Source organism: Microcaecilia unicolor, chromosome 1 (genome assembly GCF_901765095.1).
Source record: "Microcaecilia unicolor chromosome 1, aMicUni1.1, whole genome shotgun sequence".
Taxonomy (NCBI): Eukaryota; Metazoa; Chordata; class Amphibia; order Gymnophiona; family Siphonopidae; genus Microcaecilia; species Microcaecilia unicolor.
In genome coordinates this window covers 145,601,456-145,620,578 of record NC_044031.1, presented here as the reverse complement: position 1 = coordinate 145,620,578, position 19,123 = coordinate 145,601,456, and the positions used below count along the sequence as shown (strand labels likewise).

Below are 19,123 nucleotides of genomic sequence, written 5' to 3'. Positions count from 1 at the left end.
CTTCGTCAAACTTCTTTCAATCTGATTCTAAGGAGAATCCTTTTTCTGTAGTAGGTAAATTAAAAACCTTAGAGGAGGCACAAATTCTTACAGGAACTTTAACAACTCCCACATATAGCATTTAAATATCTCTTTAGGAGAAACCATAGATACTGTAGGAAAATTCATAAAACAGATCATAATCACTAACTACATTCTCTAAATTCCTTCTTAAAGCACAGTTAACGTTCATTTAAGCAGAGTTTAGAATTTGTAGACTGAAGTTCAATCTCATGCTCAATCACCAAATTACAACCGCAATTCATCCTTCATGCTGCTGAATATTCATAACATTTGCCTGAACTGCGACACCAAGTGCTGGAACTTGAATCAAGGCTTTATCTAGATCTGAGATTGCCTGTCAAATGGTATTCAAAGTTATAAGACTCGAGCATACTAAAGAAAATTCAGCCAAAGGGGAAGAATAAGCAAACTTTCAAGTACCATCCTCAACAATTTAATGTTCTTCATCACAGTTGGTCACTCCGTTTCCAACTTCTTGGACTCCAACTACTCCAGACTTGACACAGGCTACACTCAAACCCGCTGATGAAACAGTGGTCTCACCTGTCACACAGGAACCCTCACCTTGCATTTCTCTAAACAGCAGCAATCCTTGCAATGCTGTAGTCATAGGTTCTGGTGAGCTTAGAACTGATGGATAAGGGAGCGGTATCGCTGTTTGGAGATTAAGAAAACATCCACCCAAAATCTGACATTCTCTCTATAGCCAGGGATACCCCATTTCTGCCTGATTGCAATGCCAAACACTGCATAAAGGTAACTGTAGGACCCACTGTTTAAGCTTGGTGGGGCTCTAAGGGGAAATCCCATGATTTGCTCTCTTTTAACCATTGTAAGAATTTGTTCATTGGTGTTCAATGATACCTACATGGCTGTCTTGGAGCTTCCCAATTAGGGCTCAATTTCCAAACTGCCACTGGGCAGAAAAGACAACAAGCTAATGTCAGCCAGTTATCTTTAAAAAAAAATCTAACCAGCTGGGTTTGGAAATAAAAATTCACCTAAATTACTTGGATTAAGGCAACTGTTTGAAGGGCTGAGTTTCCCCAAATAAATTTAGCTGGTTGGTCTTTAAAACCAGTGCTAAATTGTTTTAAGTCTAATCCTACTCAGCTGTCCCCGGAAATGCCCCTTTTTGACAGGCTAAATTTGAACACCGTGTGAACCCAGGAGATTAAATTTAATTAGTTGGGGAGGGGGGAAGGAAGGGGGGGTCTAATGCATGATAAATAAAATGTAAGCTTCACCAAGGTAGACATGTCTTGTGTGTCCATAAAAGTATGTATACAACTTGTAGCAGCAGGAATTGTGCTTTTGGGCCAGCAATAATAATTGCATACCTTTCCACTAGAGCAAGTGCTAATAGTACTTGTTAAAAGTTGCAAATTCTTCTAGAATCTTTTATCTTTGGTTTTCTCAATTTAAAAAAAGAAGGGAAGGAACCTTCAGCAACTGCTTGTTATGCAATCCTATACTGGATCACACGGTTTTACCATAAAAGAAACCAAGTGGCCCAGTTTCTGAAGTGTGTTAAGTTTTTGTACTTACAATGTTTAAACAGCTAAAATTAACACACAATGGGCTAGATTCTATATATGATGCCTGAAAAATCCACATGTAAAAAAATACGCCTAGGCGTATTCTCTAAAGTAAGCCTAAATTTTATAGGATTGACTTAAATTTCAGCACAGTATATAGAATACACCATGTGCCTCTCCACATGACCAAATTTGGTCACGTCCATTTAGGCCAAGTAAAAATCCCAACCCCTCTATTAGGTGCAGAACGGGTGTATTCTATAATAATGTGCATAGATTTTTAGAAACACCCATTCCACATCCCCTTTTCAACTGTGACATGGAATTTACACGCACCACGTTACAGAATATGCTTGGGGTCCTTTTAACTAAGGTGTGCTGAAAAATAGCTTGCAGTAGTGTAAGTGTGGGTTTTGGGCGCACGCCAATCCATTTTTTAGTGCGCCTGTAAAAAAAGGCCTTTTTTTGCCGAAAATGGACGTGCGGCAAAATCAAAATTGCCACCCGTTCATTTTGGGTCTGAGACCTTACCGTCAGCCATTGACCTAGCGGTAAAGAATCCAAGCGGTAATGACCTATGTGCATCAAATGCCACTTGGTGAGCACCCAAAAATAAAAATATTTTTCAGACGCGCGTATCGGACACAGGCCAAAAATGAAATTACCGTAAGAGCAACGTGGTAGTAACTCCATTTGGCGCATATTGGGCGCACGTAGACGCTTACACGGCTTAGTAAAAGGGCCCCTTAGTGAGCTGGGTGCGTAAATCGTAATTAATGCAAATTAGTGTTGATAATTGCTTGTTAACCAATTGACAGCACTGATTAGCTAGTTAACCAATTAAGTTACATGCATTGTTATACAATATACTTCGATTTCCACGCAGAAATTAAGATGCAACATATAGAATTTGAGAGAATAAATGCAAAGGTTGTGCGCTAACTTTTAGAGGTGTGGCCTACAGTTACTGTACAGGAAAGTTTTTTACCACACATTAAGTTCATTCTCATTTAGCATGGATTTAAAGTGATAATTACCATGTTCTAACAGTCAATCTCCACTCATAATCCACCCAGTCCTTATCCATCCAGTGCAAAGCAGATAATATGGGATTTCAGTACATAATAGCAATTAGAATGGACCTTTGCTAATGAATACCACATGATAAAATACACACAGACTGCCTAATACACTTTAGTAAATATGCCCCCAAATGTTATGATGATATGTTGATAACCCTTCAGCAAACAGACGTAGTTACACAAAGAAAGCTCATGTGTATGAGCATGATAGGAAACTTAAGACAACATTAAGAGTCTTGTACAAAACATTGAATTCCTTGCAGTCTACATACTGGGCACCATTACAGTAAAAACCGCAGTGTGATGAAGTAAAAGAATGAGCTGAAGCAGGAAACTTTCAGCCAGCTATCAGCTCTGGTCACTTGCTCAATAATAAATAAAATAACCAAGTTACTTACCTGCAGTGGATGTTCTTCATGGACAGCAGGATACAACTCCTCACAGCAGGACCAAAGTCTTGACTGAGCCAACGAGGGAAGCTACTCCAGCTTAGTAAGAACTAGAAGCTTCTGAGCCACCTCACCACACGTGCACATAATTTCCCGCTTGTCTGCTGCAAGGGACCACCTCAGTCTCTGAGGACTTGCACCCTGCTGTCCATGGAGAACACCTACTACAGTTAAATAATTTGGTTTTCTCCAAGTACAAGCAGGATAGCAAGTCCTCACAGAACGGGACTCACTAGCAGTATGATGCCTTCAATAGAAAAAGTGAAATCAATAAACAAGATACTACAAAAGGTTGACACCAATATATTTTTGGTAGCAAATAGCCTTTTTTTTTTTGTTTTACTTTTGTTAGAAGGCAGCCTGGAATAGAAAAGAAATTGACTTGGGAAAACAGAGTTGGATTCTAATCCCCAAAGATATTTTGAAGGTCTGTGTACCCAAAGATAGTGTGTCATGAGACATTTGCTAAATAATAATGGGATATAAACGTACGAACAGCCAAACTGCAACTCTGTAAATTTCTCTCATAGAGACTGATCTCAAATGGGCTACCAATGCTGCCATAGCTCTAACATTATGAACTGTTTCATGACTCTCAAGAGTCAAGTCAACATGGGCATACTGAAGGAAATAGTCCACCAGCCAACCGGCCAAAGTGTATTTGTTGACAGCAGCCCTTGTTCTATTAGGACCACAAGAAACTAAACATTGAACAGACTTTCTAAGAACTTTAGTCTAAAACAAGTAGAAGGCAGGATTACTGACTGATTAAGACAGAAATCCAACAGTACTTTAGAAAGAAACTTAGCATGAGTGTACAGAACCACCCAATGGTGGAATTTAGTAAAATGTGGATCAGATAATAGAACATGGAGCTGAATTTCTCTATCAAGTGAAGTGACACCATCAAAAATAGGGTCAAATACTTCAGTGCACAAGTATTTAGTGGTTCAAAAGGAGCTTTCATCACCTGGGTTAAAACAATGTTGAGGTCCCATGAAACAGTGGAAAACCTGATGAAAAACTTCATGAGAAGCAAGCTCCACACAAACCAAACAACTAAAGAATGCACAGAGATGGTTTTTACTTTTGACATGATCCACTAAAATGTTACCTAATGGAGCTGGTTTTCAAACCTGTCTCAGGCTGAGGTAAAAGTTATTTAAACAATTTTTGTGTGGGACAGGAAAAGGGATTCTCATTACATCAGATGGTAAAATTCTTCCATTGGAAAATGTAGGACCTAATAGTGGATCTATTCTGGAAAACAGTGAAATGTCAGATAAACTACGGAAAGTCAAAGTTACCCTCTCAATATCCTAGCCATGAGGGCAAGAAACTTGGGTGTTCAGATGCGAGTAAGTACCCTGAGCATGTGTGATCAGTACTGAAGAATTCCCCATCTTTATAGGTCTTCTTATGGAAAGCTCAATAAGAAGAGGTAACCATACCTGTCTTAGCGAGAAAGGTGCTAAGAGACTCATTGTCCCTTGGTCCTTTCTGAGTTTCAAGTAAGTTCTCACTACCAGGGTATTGGAGGATAAATGTATAGAATACTCTCTCCCACCAATCTAGAAAGAAGGCATGTCCCTATCCTTGAGCAGAACTGACATACTTTTCTGTTCTGAGGAATGGTGAACAGAGCTATGCATGGGGTGTGCCACTCCAGAAATGAGCCACTTCCCCAATCCAGGGACTTCTCATGTGGCTGAAGAACACAACTCAGCCTGTCTGCCAGGGAGCGAACTGCCAGTTACATGGCCCTGAGAGTCATTCTGTGAGAGATGCCCCATTTCCACAATCTGACAGTCTCTCAACACAGGAGGTTATAATCATGTTGTTCTATGCTTGTTCATACATCATTATTTGATTGTCAGTTTTGAATCAATACAATTTTATTGAATAATCAATCTCTGAAAACCTATAGGATGTTCCAGAATGCTGTCAATTATATAAAATTTATCTGAGAGGAATGAAAACAGTAGATCTTATGTACCACACTGGTCTGCCATAACTTCAAGAGGATTTTCCTGAATTATGTTACGCATACAATAGCACCCGAACCACTGCTGGTAGTAAACAGCACAGACAATTTTAATCTTCTCAAGACAGTGGAAAGTTCCTGATAAATTACAATTCAACAAATATTTTGATTATTATAAAGCAATTATAGAAATATCCCATAATTGATCTCTTGATTCAACACATGGGGTAACTGTACTGAAGTTAACATTTTTTTCATTTCATTTATTAAAATTTATATTCCGCCCCCATATCCAGTCTGTCAGTTTGTGATATAAATTAGCACTGAACTGTTGTTCCATTTAGAAGTTAAGAATTGATGTCACTTCCTCTTCATGACAAACGTAAGATGGAAATAATAAAAAGCCTAAAAGAATCAAACTTATATCCTTTACTGATGAAATGTTCGACAAGAAGTTTATCTTTTAAGTTTCTAGTTATACAATTTCTATGTTCTATAATTCTTTTTTTTATTTTTTAGTTTTGCCTAAACAGATTAATTCACATGGACTTAAGTGTTTTCTATTAAAGTGCACTAAAATCTAGACTTAACATGTTGTAACACAAGATTTTTTTTTTTCTTTTTGTTTTATCATAATTATTGAAAAGCATTAATACAAAACAACTGTGATAACCAATTATACTTTTCTGGAGAATAAAAAACATATATTTCTCTCTCTCCCCCTGTTCAAATTCTCCTATAACGCAAGATTTTACTGTGCACTAAGCTCAGATTTAACATGACATCTTTGGGGATGTTCTCTCCATTCTTTATTGAAGGTGTGCATTAATGGAACCATTAGTGCACAGTACCAGCAGGATATTAACACAGGACCACCAACTACCTTCTATTTAGGAGGCGCAATGTACTCCCAATGTTAACTCTGCATTAGCCAATTAGCACAAGCTAAGTTTAAAGTGCTAGCCAGCTAATGATTCTACGGCCATTCTCTACCACACCCCCTCTAAGAAATTCCAAAAGATGAAATAATGTACTGTTTAACATGCAGTAATAGGCAAACTACCGTACAACCCCAAACACATATTGGGCCTTATTCTACAAAGTTTATGCTCCTAAAATTTATACTCCTAAATTTATGAGCATAGTTTAAGCTCCTCAATGTATGTAGGAACATAGCTTACACTCATAATTTATGAGCATAAACTATGTTCATAAATTTAGGAGTGTAAATTTTAGGAGCGTAAATTTAAGAGCATAAACTTTGTAGAATAAGGTGCATTAATCCCCAGATTCTATATAGCATGCCGAGAGATCCGCATCAAAATCCAAGAGTATTCTATAACACCACATGTAACTTAATTGGCTTAACAAGCTAATCAGTGTTAATAGCTCTTAACAAGCAATAAGCACTAATTGGCAATAATTAGAATTTACAAGCTCAACTTGCTAAGCGCATTCTGTAATGCAGTGCGCCTAACTTCTAAAACGCGCGGGCAAAAGGGACACGGTTATGGGCAGGGAAATTGGCGTGTCATGGGTGTTCCGAAATTTACACATGTATAGATTATGGCCCAGTGTGCCTAAATCTACTTGACAGGATTTATGTACGTTTTTGCTGGTGTAAATGGAGGTACATAGTTTTAGGTGCTGAGAAATCAACTAAGTTTATTCTATATACCGCGCCTAAATCTAGGAGCCACTAATAGAATATGATTAGTTGGCATTGATTTCCACAATGATTTTTTAGGCACCATATATAGAATCTCCCCCTAAGTGCTTAATGTCCTTAGTAAAGGACCCTTTAGTATCACAGTTTGAAAACTGTTGCAAAACATACTTTTGTTACTGGATGAACAAAAGTCTTAATTTTCATTGTCACTACATATATAATATTTTCCACACTTGACATGACACAAGGAAAGTCATTTTTTAACCTGTGAATCAGGAATGATAGAGAATATCTTTTAAATTTCTATATCTCTCATATGCTACCGAAACATTCTTTTCTGCACAAAATTTCAAATTTTGGATAATACTCCAATTTATTTTTTCATTAGCAAGTTGTATGAACCCAAGAGTGCCTTTTAATCTGTCACTATGATTCTTTTTAATATATTTTAATAGATCATTCCATTTTGTTGATTTAGCTTTATCATATGCCTTAGTTGATACACTGTCTAGGATATCCTCTATATTCTATATCAATGACCGATTGGTGCAAACCTCAAAACGTAACATCTTATTGGTGTCAGTTTGTGATATTTATTAGTACTGAATTTGCCATTATCCTACACTAGTATCTAAAAAAGGAACTTCTGTTTAGCTCATCTGAAATTTCTAATTTAGATCCCTAGTGTTGAACCAGTTCCTGGAAGTTTTAAGTTGCCGTTCCAAATGTTAAAAATATCATCTACTTATCACTTCCAAAATAAAACTGAATCAGTAAAAGGGCAGTCTTCGAAATTAATCTTCAAAATTGAACACTTATCCGGGCTGTAGAAGTAATATATCGGGAACACATGTATATTTAAATACCATTGGCGGATAATGCAAGCACATCCTGCGTTCCATGAACATAACTTACGTATTAATTTCTCAAGGGGACAAAATTTAAGAGAACTAATGCAACCTAAGACACAAGCAGTGAGGGGGTCTATAGATATAGAGGGGCATCAGGCTTGCGGTAATTGCATGTACTGCGAGACTATGATTACAGCTAAACAATTCATAAATCCTAAAGTTAAAAAAATGTACAAGCTACGATATAATACTGACTGTAACAGCAATCACGTTGTCTATATATTAAAATGTACATGTCAATTATTGCAAATCAACGCGAGCACTGAAACGTCCGACAGATCATAAATTCAATATAATACATCAACGGAAAGAAGCCCCATTTGTAGCCCATTGTTTAGAAAAACGGCACACATTTAATAATTTAAATGTATTGTGATAGATCAAATGGGTTATTCGATAAGAGGAGGAAACAGAGACAAAACTTTGGTAAGAGTATAACAACGATGGATTTTTGGATAGAATACGATAATACCACATGGTTTAAATGCACGTAATGAGTGGAAAGTGTTCTTGTAGGTATGGGTAGTTTTCCTTAGCAGAAGATAAAGGGGAGGATGTACCTTTAAGTAGTGAGCCAGTAACCATTGGACAGGTGATCGGTGTGATGGTTTGAATACCCCGACGCCATCTTCATTTAGTAGGAGTCCGGTAGAAGCAGATAGCAGGACTCATGTAAGGTAAGCTTTATCAGTTTGCAACCTGTTAAGTAGCTAGCTCTCCGAGGTCTACTCTCTAGCGTGATTTTATTGCACTTGGTTATAGGGCAGATGTAGCAGTTAAGGGTGCGACTCCTGAGGAAGCTACAGAGAAACGGAGGCTCTCTGTGAGCGTTCCCGATATATTACCTCTACAGCCCAGATACGTGTTGAATGAATATCAAGTTGTAAGCATGGTATACTAGGACTATACAGTATGCACTAGCGGAATTCACATATACATTGGCAATGCCCAAGGTCAAGGTATCTCCACTGGCAGTAAATTTACTCATTTGTAAAACTTGCCATTAAAAAAAAAGAAAATTCAGTCACTGATATGGTGGCCAATTCCACAAAACTGTTGGTATTCTAGAGGATGGACCTCTTTTTCTCGGTGTATCTCTTCTAGTGCCCTGTCTATCAAGGCATGCTAGCGTTTTTAGAGCGCTAATGCTAGAGATACCCATATATTCCTAGCGTGCACTTTTTATCATGCGCTAAAAACGCTAGCGCGGCTTAGTAAACAGGGCTCATAATGTTAATTGTTTCAAACAAGGATATATTCATATTCAAGGACTCTATGTCCACCGTCAAAAAAAAAGAATTTAATCATGGTCAAATAGAAAATTTTCCAAGATGTTGATCACCATGTATTTTCCACACACCTTCCTTTTGCCACTAGTGAACAGAATTGCTGGCATTCTCCCATAGGAGAGTGTCTACACACACCCTACGACTGCACACAATGTTTTATAAGTACATGACCATAAAAATCTGACTGTAAGCTAAGAGGGACATTTCTGAAATACCACTCTCCCCAAAATATCCAAATCTAAGCCCCTCTTCTCAAGCACATCAAAGAGTGCATCTTGGATCTTTTCGCCCTTTAAGAGAGGATTCAGCATGGAATGGTGAGGAAGATGTTGCTTTTCCAATATGGTTGCCTTCTGACCTCCATACATAGAATCAACCTTCATGCTGATAAAAGCTGTGGGGGGGGGGGGGGGGGGGGGCTTTTACATTACCATTGGCATATCCTTCAATTGGGTACTGTAACAGCTTCCTTTGGGGGGGGGGGAGGGGGAGAGCAGGGCAAGGAACTGCAGAATGTCCAATGTTTCTGCCTTGGGTTCTCCTCTGGTTCTAAATGAAATAGAATGGTTTCAGCTATAGTTTCTCAGGTGGGGAGTTTCTCCTCTCATGTTTTGGAGACAGGTCTGATGATTAGATAATTAAATTCCCCTCTTCCGAGAATACCTCTGGCTTATAATCAGAATGCCAGGAGAACTCAGAGTCTGATTCTGGAAAAGTACTCCGATGAAGAAGTCTCTGCCAGCCTTGATCTACTGACTTTGGTGTTAGACCTTGGAGCAGAGCATATAGACAACAAGCATCCCCAAATTCATCCCCTAATGTCAACCAAGGTCCTTCAAGGTCTCTGTGTTGATGCCTCTCCTGCAGGTACTGCATAAATCTCAAGGACTGGCTGGATCTTTCTCTGCATTGACACTGATGGCGATGATGAAGCCACAGCACCATGTTGAAAGAAGAAGTGCCCTTCTCATTGAATCTCCTCATGAGCTGCTCCTCAAAGGCTGCCATTGTCTAAGGCAAGGGGAGAAATGCAGTAGTAGCTAAGTCCTCTTAAGTCATTTGAGGAGTACTGGATGCTGGGTTTTGGATCCATGGAGACTGATGCACCTCTTCTAATACCAAGGAGAATAAAGGGTCCCTCAAGTCAGGGACACTGGTGCCTCGGTACTCCTGGCACTATGCTTTGATGAGGTATGATGTCGATGTGATCCACTTGTGTTAAGCATCAAGAGATCTAGCATCCATGAATGGTTGGATCTTTTTCTAGCAGTACTCAGAGAATGACTGGCCCCAATAGTCTCCATCAAATGCTGATGGACCAAACTTACTCGAATCCAAAATACAATTGTGCTGCTTCTCAGAACTACTCAAACTTCTCCTGGATATCTGTGAATATAATTCACAGTTAGAGAGAGAACGGTCAAGCCCCAGGCATTGCAGGCATGTTATCTGTATGTGTAATAAACATAGTCCTACTGCACCGCGTGCACTTCTTAAAGCTGTTCGAGTCTTCTTTTCTGGTACATGTTGTCCACAGAAACAGCTACTGAAATGACGATTATTTTTTTAAATGCCAGCCTTGTTTCAAAGGTCTTCAAGTGAAGCCTACACCAAACTATGTAAAAAATAAAAGAAACTTTAAAACAACCGAAAATCTTACCTAGGGCACTACCGGGAATCTGCACCGCATGACAGTGATTGGAATAAGCAGAAAAAATAATAATAATTAAAAAAAACAATAGAAATTTAGAGTGCAAAACAAGTCTTGAGACAAGCTCCAGTGACATGCGACCAACCAGCTCTGCAGAAATATGAAAACTGATGTTGTCAGCAGCAGGCAGGAAATGACACACATGCATGGCGAGGCGGCTCAAAAACTTCTAGTTCTCACTAAGCAGGAGTAGATTCCCTTGCTGACTCTACTGGGGACAACACATCCAGGCTATAGGATTTGCTATACTACTTGTCCTCAGAGAATCCTGAGCTCATTTCTTAACCACCATCTTCCTTGCTCACTTTTAATCCTATATTTTACAAAATGCAAGTGGTTAGACAATATAAATGGGATAGAATTAAGAATGGATAAATTTTTAAAATCCTCAATGTTTCCTTCTTTAAAGTTCCTTAACATTTTTATTCTCCTGAAACACTTCTTTATTAAGCTACTTATAAGAGATAATTCATTCTTACCAATAACTATTTTTTGTCTTTTTTGGCATCCTTGTAAGTGGTGGATCCAGGCAGCCAAGATGGTAATGTAGTTTGCATGTATCACACAGTAAAAGCAGGTGCTGATCATGATTCTTCTTACAAATTCCACAGCTTTGGATGAATACATCAAATGAGACATTAAAAACTGACATTCTGGAAGTAGTAGCACAACTTTTGTAAACACTATTATGAAAATGGATAAAGCATCTATGTATTAAAATTCCAAAAAAAATTCCCAATAATTTATTGTTTACCCAAAGATGATAGACTGGAACTGCAATCACATTAATTTTAATTCCAATCAAACACCAAATAAAATTTCAGATATATACCTTCCATTTTGTCCTTCTCGTTTCCCATGGTGTTCCTTTGTCATAGGCTTTTTAAATTGCTTATTGATACAAAGATTAGATATGGATAAAAGTCAACCACATAAGAATACCACATAATGAAATAAGGTTGACCCAGATCAACTCTATGCCAAATTATTTATTTGGATAGTAACATAAAAGACTTCAAAAAATATTCAGAATCATTTCTTTTTTTTTTTTATGGAAGGAATTGCCTGATCTTCATCACATGGATTCTGTTCACGTTTTTAAAAAAACAAAATAAAAACACTTTCAAAAGCCCAATATGAAATTAGAAACAAGGCAATATCCCTAAACTGAAGGCCTACTTGTGAAAAGCCAAGAAAGGATGAATTAAAAAGGGGACAAATATTTGTCCAGCTAGCCATGAAGCTCCCTAGGGACAAATTGTCACGCACAAGACCACATTTTCACCCATCATCTTGGCTATGAAGTAGACTGGAAAAAATTCCAAGTGGACTTGATTTCCAGGGACCAGAAAATAGCTATCCAAATAAAGGAATAAAATTTTGTTTATATGGAGATGGAAAGCTATGCTTATTTTCCACTACTATAGGCCACTGTCAAGGTCCACAATGCTTTAAGGGAGCAATTCTATAAGTAGGCCATTTCTTTTAGGCACTCTGAGGCTGTGCAGTGATAACCTATTCTACAACAGCATCTGGGCGCACAAATTCGATTATAGAATACTAGCATAACCTGGCATTGACGCACCTACACGTACACAACCTAGCATAAGTATGGTTGCATAAATGCAGCAGGGCTCCTGGTAACTGACAGTAAGCGTGTGACAACCCTGCCCATGTGTCTCCCATGTGAATACCCCCTTACATTTAAGCCCTATGCCATTTAGCACTCCATTATAAAATAGTGCTTAGTAGCCCTGCTGCCACTTATGAAAGTGTTAGTATTCTGTAAATGTATGCATTCAAGTGGCATGAATATGTTGGCACCCAGTTATAGACCTTCACCTTAAATGGATAAGGCTAATATGTTTCATACTGGTAAACATTACATGGTAGATATTCAGTCGATGGTGAAGAGCTGTTTTTTTTGTCATTCTTTTTTTTTTTTAAGCCATCTCTGATGTTATTCCCAGATATTCAATGTCAAGACATATACGGGTACCAGCACTGAATACCCGGATTTATGTGGCCAGGTCTCTCTTATACAGATAAGTGTGATATTTAGCACCTAACCATCTAAGCAACACTGGATAAAGACAGGACTTTTTATAGCATCGGATATGGCCAGTTAACGTAGGTGGTTAAGTGCATAAGTGCCATCCCCGCCCTCAAACGATACAAAACAACCGGCTTTCACTTTAGCGGTCTGTGATGATATTCAACAGCACTAACCAGTTAAATACTGGTTAAATCCCCGGATATCCCCACACAAGCAATTTAACTGGCCAGCAGCCGTTTCTGGCCAGTTAAATCGTTTTGAAAATCAAACCCTACAAATACAGTAGCAAAGATATTCCAGTAATCATATATGGAATGTGTAAATAAAAGGATCAACTCTATTTCTCTATATAAATATTTATCTACACACACACACAGAAAGTAATGCATACATCATTATATTAACTTGCCTATAAAGTACTGCTGGGAGTATGGACGTTTTTTGCGTTCCTCCTTCCTTTTTGCTCGGTTTTCGCTCCTTGGGTGCTCGTAAAATTGCTGGTATATTCATCTTCTAAAGATTTAAAGAAATGTGGTTTATAATGTTTTGGAAAAAAATATTTAAATGACACATTTACCACTATGCAGACATGCGGAGGGGCGTTTTGAAAAAAACATCAAAAATCCAGTGCCAAACGGTCATTTTTGAACCAGTAAAATGCTTGTCTTTTTGGTTTGCAAATCGTCATATTTTAGACGTTTTTGTGTAGTGTCTCTTTCTTTAAGGGCCATTTTCAAACAAAAAATATCCGAGTGAAAGAGGCACAGAAAAAAAAGCTATTAAGATGTCTGGGGACCAGCAGTCTTACTAGACAGATCACAAAGACATCCCAGCAGAGCAGTGAAACAGCCTAGGGTATGATGAGCCCTCTAGGAATAGCAAAAAATGTACTGTACCCAACTATACACCACTACAAAAGCCCTTATGCCTGCATATGTCACCTATATGTGGGTTCAGTAGGTATTTTGGGTTTTTTAGGCATTTCACACTTTCCACCACAAGTGTGCCAGTTACAGTGGGATAAAGGCATGGGTTCCTCCTCTACAGTCCACTGCACTGACCCTAGGCTACTCCAGAGATCTGTTTGCTGCTCTAAGTGGAATTGCAGGTGTCATACAGTCTAGTATGTACTGTCATTTTCACCTCTTAGGAAGGTGGGAGGGGGCCAGTGACCACTGGGGAATTAAGGGGAGGGTCATGTCTTTATCCCTCCAGTGGTCATCTGGTCAGTTTGGGCACCCTTTTGGCACTCATTGAAACAGGTCTAGCCAAAAACGTCCTATTTGTTTGCCCTGGACGTTGTTACAATGTTCCATTATCACAGAAAAATGTTGAAACCTTAAGCCCGCCCTAGTCCTGCCCACAACATGCCTCCAACATGCCCCTTTGAGATTTAGATGAATTGCATAGAAAAACGTCTTAAAAATGAGTTTTAAAAATAATGATTTCTTTGTGAAAAAAAAACATCTGCTGCTTTGTGCCATTTTTGTTTCGAAAATGAGCCCCTTAATCTGCATGGTCCATATGCAATAATAAAATATGCAACATTTACTTTTTACTAAGTTGTGCAAGCATTTTTAGGATTATTATGCTTAGCATGTGCTAAAAACGCTAACGCACCTCTAGAGCAGCTTAGTGAACAGGGCTCAAGAAGCAAAAGCATACACACGTTTCCATGAAGAAATATTAAAATATATCAACACCTCCCTTTGTAATACTTCTGTACCTTTACAGTCAAAAGACAAGAACAGGCTGGCTACAAGGTTAGAGAAAAAAAAAAGGAGCCTAATACACTTCATATTGGAATATTCAGGCAGTTTATTTTCTTCAACGCTCCTACTACATTGGTGCTCCATAGGTTAATTAGAAAAAAATTATCTTATTGGGCCAAACTCTCCACAAAGCAGACAAGATTCTCTTTGGGCTTCCACTAATCTGCTGTAAGCTAGCTTTTCAGACAGCAACCATCTATCAAAGTCATTTCACAATGGCCCTGTGGGTCTGCATCTGTTCAACCAACTGGAAAAAAATGTCATGCAAGCTGTGCAAATGAATTCTGTGCTGTGTGTGTGTTTTTTTTTTTTTTTTCAGAAGGGGAAGGAGGCTCATGTTTGTACCATGAAATAAATTTGAAAACAATTTTTGTACCCCCAATTTAAAAATGGTAGGTTTTGCTATAAGATGTTTACCTATGGTTTAGCAAATACTTTCTGCAGTGACGAACAAAAATATGATTCTTGCACTGGTTTCCACAGGAGGCTGTGAAAGATACTTCCAGTCTGGCATGAGCAATGAAATTTTGTGCAGACTGATAAAAAAAACATTGGAACTATCTACTGTAGCCATCGAGTGTGGATTTCATGATAAATCTAACAGCATAATCCCATAGAAAACTACATCAGCCTATCTCTGACATAAGTTCCATTTATACAAAGCTGTTTTCTTTCTTATTAAAAACATGGGAATATAAGATGAAGGTTGAAAATTCATCACAAACCACTCACTTTCAGTTAACTGATAAATATGGATCACAGTTTTAGGCATTTTAAACTTAATTTCTACTCTCCACAGCATGCTGGACAGCCCCTTCTATTTTGAAATAAAGATGTCCAATATTTTTTTAAGCAAAGACTGCTCTAAGGTACTGTTTAAAATAAAAATGCAACATAAACATCCTTCACTTTACAATTTGAAACATGAAGTACTGTATAACTTACATTTCTACAGAAAACTGGCCACATTCGCACATTACACCTGCCAATACTGGAGGAACCAGACAAAATATTTACAACATTTAAATGTTTTCTAAAATAGTAATAGCTCTTTGGGGACTCTTTTCCCTTTACTTAAAATGAAAAGATAACCACAACAATACAAAAGAATCCTTTAATCCCAAGGCTTGAAACGTATAAATCAAGCAAGATAAAAGCTGCAAACAAGGAACAGTTAGCGGGATGGGAACAGCTGAAGGATGTAGAACAGCAATGGACAAGACTGAAAGGAGCTATATTAAAGGCAACTAACCTTTAATGTTAGAAAATTACATAAAAGTAAGAGGAAAAGAAGGCATCTCTGGTACTCAAATGTAGTAGCTGAAAAGATAAGGGAAAGGAGGCTAGCCTTTGCACATTATAAGACGACTCAGAAAGATGAAGACAGGAGAGAATACCTAAATAAGCGAAGAGAAGCTGGAAAAACTATCAGGAAAACGAAGTGGCAAATGGAGGAAAAGATAGCTAATATGGTAAAATTACGGAACAAGACCTTTTTCAGATATGTAAGTGACAAGAGGAAGTGCCATAATAGCATTGTGAGGCTCAAAGCTGAGGAAGAGAAATATGTGAAAGATGATAAGGATAGATGATAAGGATAAAGCTGAACTGCTTAACGATTATTTTAGCTCTGTGTTCACGACTGAAAGACTGGGGGTAGGGCTGAAGAAAACAAAGGCTAAAGGGTATGGATGTATGGTAGACCAAGACCCGTTTACGGAGGACTGTGTTCGTGAGGAGCTTGCCAAGCTAAAAGTAGAGAGAGCAATGGGGCCTGATGGGATACACCCGAGGGTGCTTAAGGAACTCGGAGAAGTTCTGTCCGCTCCGCTGACGGACCTGTTCAATGCTTCCTTAGAAACTGGAGTGGTCCCGGTGGACTAGAGAAGGGTGGATGTGGTTCCTTTGCACAAGAGTGGAAGTAAGAAAGAGGTTGGGAATTACAGACCTGTCAGTCTGACCTCGGTGGTGAGTAAGCTAATGGAAACGCTTCTAAAAAGGAGGACTGTGACATTTCTTGAACTACATGGAATGCGAGACCCAAGGCAGTATGGCTTCACTAGTGGCAGGTCATGTCAGACAAATCTGTCTTCTTCGACTGGGTGACCAAACAGTTGGATGTGGCAGGGGCGCTTGATGTTGTATACTTGGATTTCAGCAAGGCCTTCGACACAGTTCCGCACAAACGACTGAGAAATAAATTGAGTGTCCTCGGTGCGGGACCTAGAGAAACTGATTGGGTAAAAAATTGGTTAAATGGTAGGAGACAGAGGGTGGTTGTAAATGGAGCTTGCTCTGAGGAAGCGAATGATACATACCTGTAGCAGGTGTTCTCCGAGGACAGCAGGCTGATTGTTCTCACGACTGGGTTGACGTCCATGGCAGCCCCCACCAACCAGAAAAAAACTTTGCAGGCGGTCCCGCATGCAGGGCACGCCCACCACGCATGCGCAGCCGTCTTCCCGCCCGTGTGCAACCCGTTCCCGCTCAGTTGAATGACAAGCAAAGGAATGAGTAAAACGCAACTCCAAAGGGGAGGAGGGAGGTAGGTGAGAACAATCAGTCTGCTGTCCACAGAGAACACCTGCTACAGGTATGTATCATTCGCTTTCTCCGAGGACAAGCAGGCTGCTTGTTCTCACGACTGGGGTATCCCTAGCTCTCAGGCTCACTCAAAACAAGAACCCAGGTCAATTTAACCTCGCAACGGCGAGGGCATAACAGAAATTGACCTACGAAGAACAACTAACTAAGAGTGCAGCCTGAACAGAATGAAATTGGGTCCAGAAGGGTGGAGCTGGATTCAAACCCCAAACAGATTCTGCAGCACCGACTGCCCGAACCGACTGTCGGGTCGGGTATCCTGCTGAAGGCAGTAATGTGATGTGAATGTGTGGACAGATGACCACGTCGCAGCCTTGCAAATCTCTTCAATAGTGGCTGACTTCAAGTGGGCCACTGACGCTGCCATGGCTCTAACACTATGAGTCGTGACATGACCCTCAAGAGCCAGCCCAGCCTGGGCATAAGTGAAGGAAATGCAATCTGCTAGCCAATTGGAGATGGTGCGTTTCCCGACAGCGACCCCCTTCCTATTGGGGTCGAAAGAAATAAACAATTGGGCTGACTGTCTGTGGGGCTGTGTCCGCTACAGATAGAAGGCCAATGCTCGCTTGCAGTCCAATGTGTGCAACTGACGTTCAGCAGGGCAGTTATGCAGTCTGGGAAAGAATGTTGGCAAGACAATTGACTGGTTAAGATGGAACTCTGACACCACCTTTGGCAGGAACTTAGGGTGAGTGCGGAGTACTACTCTGTTATGATGAAATTTTGTATAAGGAGCATGAGCTACCAGGGCTTGAAGCTCACTGACTCTACGAGCTGAAGTAACTGCCACCAAGAAAATGACCTTCCAGGTCAGGTACTTCAGATGGCAAGAATTCAGTGGCTCAAAAGGAGGTTTCATCAGCTGGGTGAGGACAACGTTGAGATCCCATGACACTGCAGGAGGCTTGACAGGAGGCCTTGAGAAAAGCAAGCCTCTCATAAATCGAACGACTAAAGGCTCTCCAGAGATGGCTTTACCCTCTACACGATGATGGTAAGCACTAATCGCACTAAGGTGATTCCTTACTGAGTTGGTCTTGAGACCAGACTCTGATAAGTGCAGAAGGTATTCAAGCAGGTTCTGTGCAGGACAAGAATGAGGTTCTAGGGCCTTGCTCTCGCAACAAATGACAAACCTCCTCCACTTGAAAAAGTAACTTTTTTTAGTGGAATCCGTTCTAGAGGCAAGCAAGACGCGGGAGACACCCTCAGACAAACCCAACGAAGCAAAATCTACGCCCTCAACATCCAGGCCGTGAGAGCCAGAGACTGAAGGTTGGGGTGCAGAAGCGTTCCATCGTTCTGCGAAATGAGAGTCGGAAAACATTCCAATTTCCACGGTTCTTCGGAGGACAACTCCAGAAGTAGAGGGAACCAGATCTGACGGAGCCAAAAAGGCACTATCAGAATCATGATGCCGTGGTCTTGCTTGAGCTTCAGCAAGGTCTTCCCCACCAAAGGTATGGGAGGATAAGCATACAGGAGGCCGTTCCCCCAATGGAGGAGAAAGGCATCCGACGCCAGTCTGCCGTGTGCCTGTAGTCTGGAACAGAACAGAGACAGCTTGTGGTTGTGTCACATCCGTCGCTCCCTCAGGCTGCTCCTCCGCGGGAAGCAGGAGCCGGTGTCCGCCACGGCGAAGGCCGGCTTTCTTGAGGCTGCGGCGGGGAGCCGGGGCTCGCCGCGGTGATGGCCGCCAGTCCGGGGCCAAGGCCGGGGGCTGGCGATCGCGGCTGCCGGACTCTCGATCGCCGGCTATGGGGTCCGTGCTTGCGCCAGTGGGGGAAACGGCGCCAAGGCGCGATGGCCAGCGCCTCCTTCACTCTCGGGCACGGGAACCCGAAGCTCCGCCTCAGAGGAGTTAGACTGGGAGGCCAGTACTGTAGTCCCGCCTGGGAGGTCGGACAGAGCCAATCAGAAGGATTCTGTCGATAACCAGGTTCTGATTGGCCGGCTATGTCTACGGGGGCTGGGCGGTTGAATGCTGACAGT

The 19,123-nt window shown here is 40.4% G+C and overlaps 1 protein-coding gene across 9 annotated transcripts in view; it reads right to left on the bottom strand.

Moving 5' to 3' along the window:
* The window catches only part of PHF14 (PHD finger protein 14), a 599,885-nt gene that overhangs the window by 380,105 nt on the left and 200,657 nt on the right, over positions 1 to 19,123 (bottom strand). For all 9 annotated transcript variants that reach the window (XR_003941940.1, XR_003941941.1, XM_030201081.1 and 6 more), the window contains 2 exons: positions 13,162 to 13,265; positions 11,176 to 11,307 (listed from right to left, as the gene is read on the bottom strand). Coding sequence is in view for 7 of the 9 variants with exons in the window: in XM_030201081.1 (XP_030056941.1) it covers positions 11,176 to 11,307; positions 13,162 to 13,265 (236 nt within the window). In the remaining 2 variants the exon portion in view is untranslated. The remainder of the gene's footprint in view (positions 1 to 11,175; positions 11,308 to 13,161; positions 13,266 to 19,123) is intronic.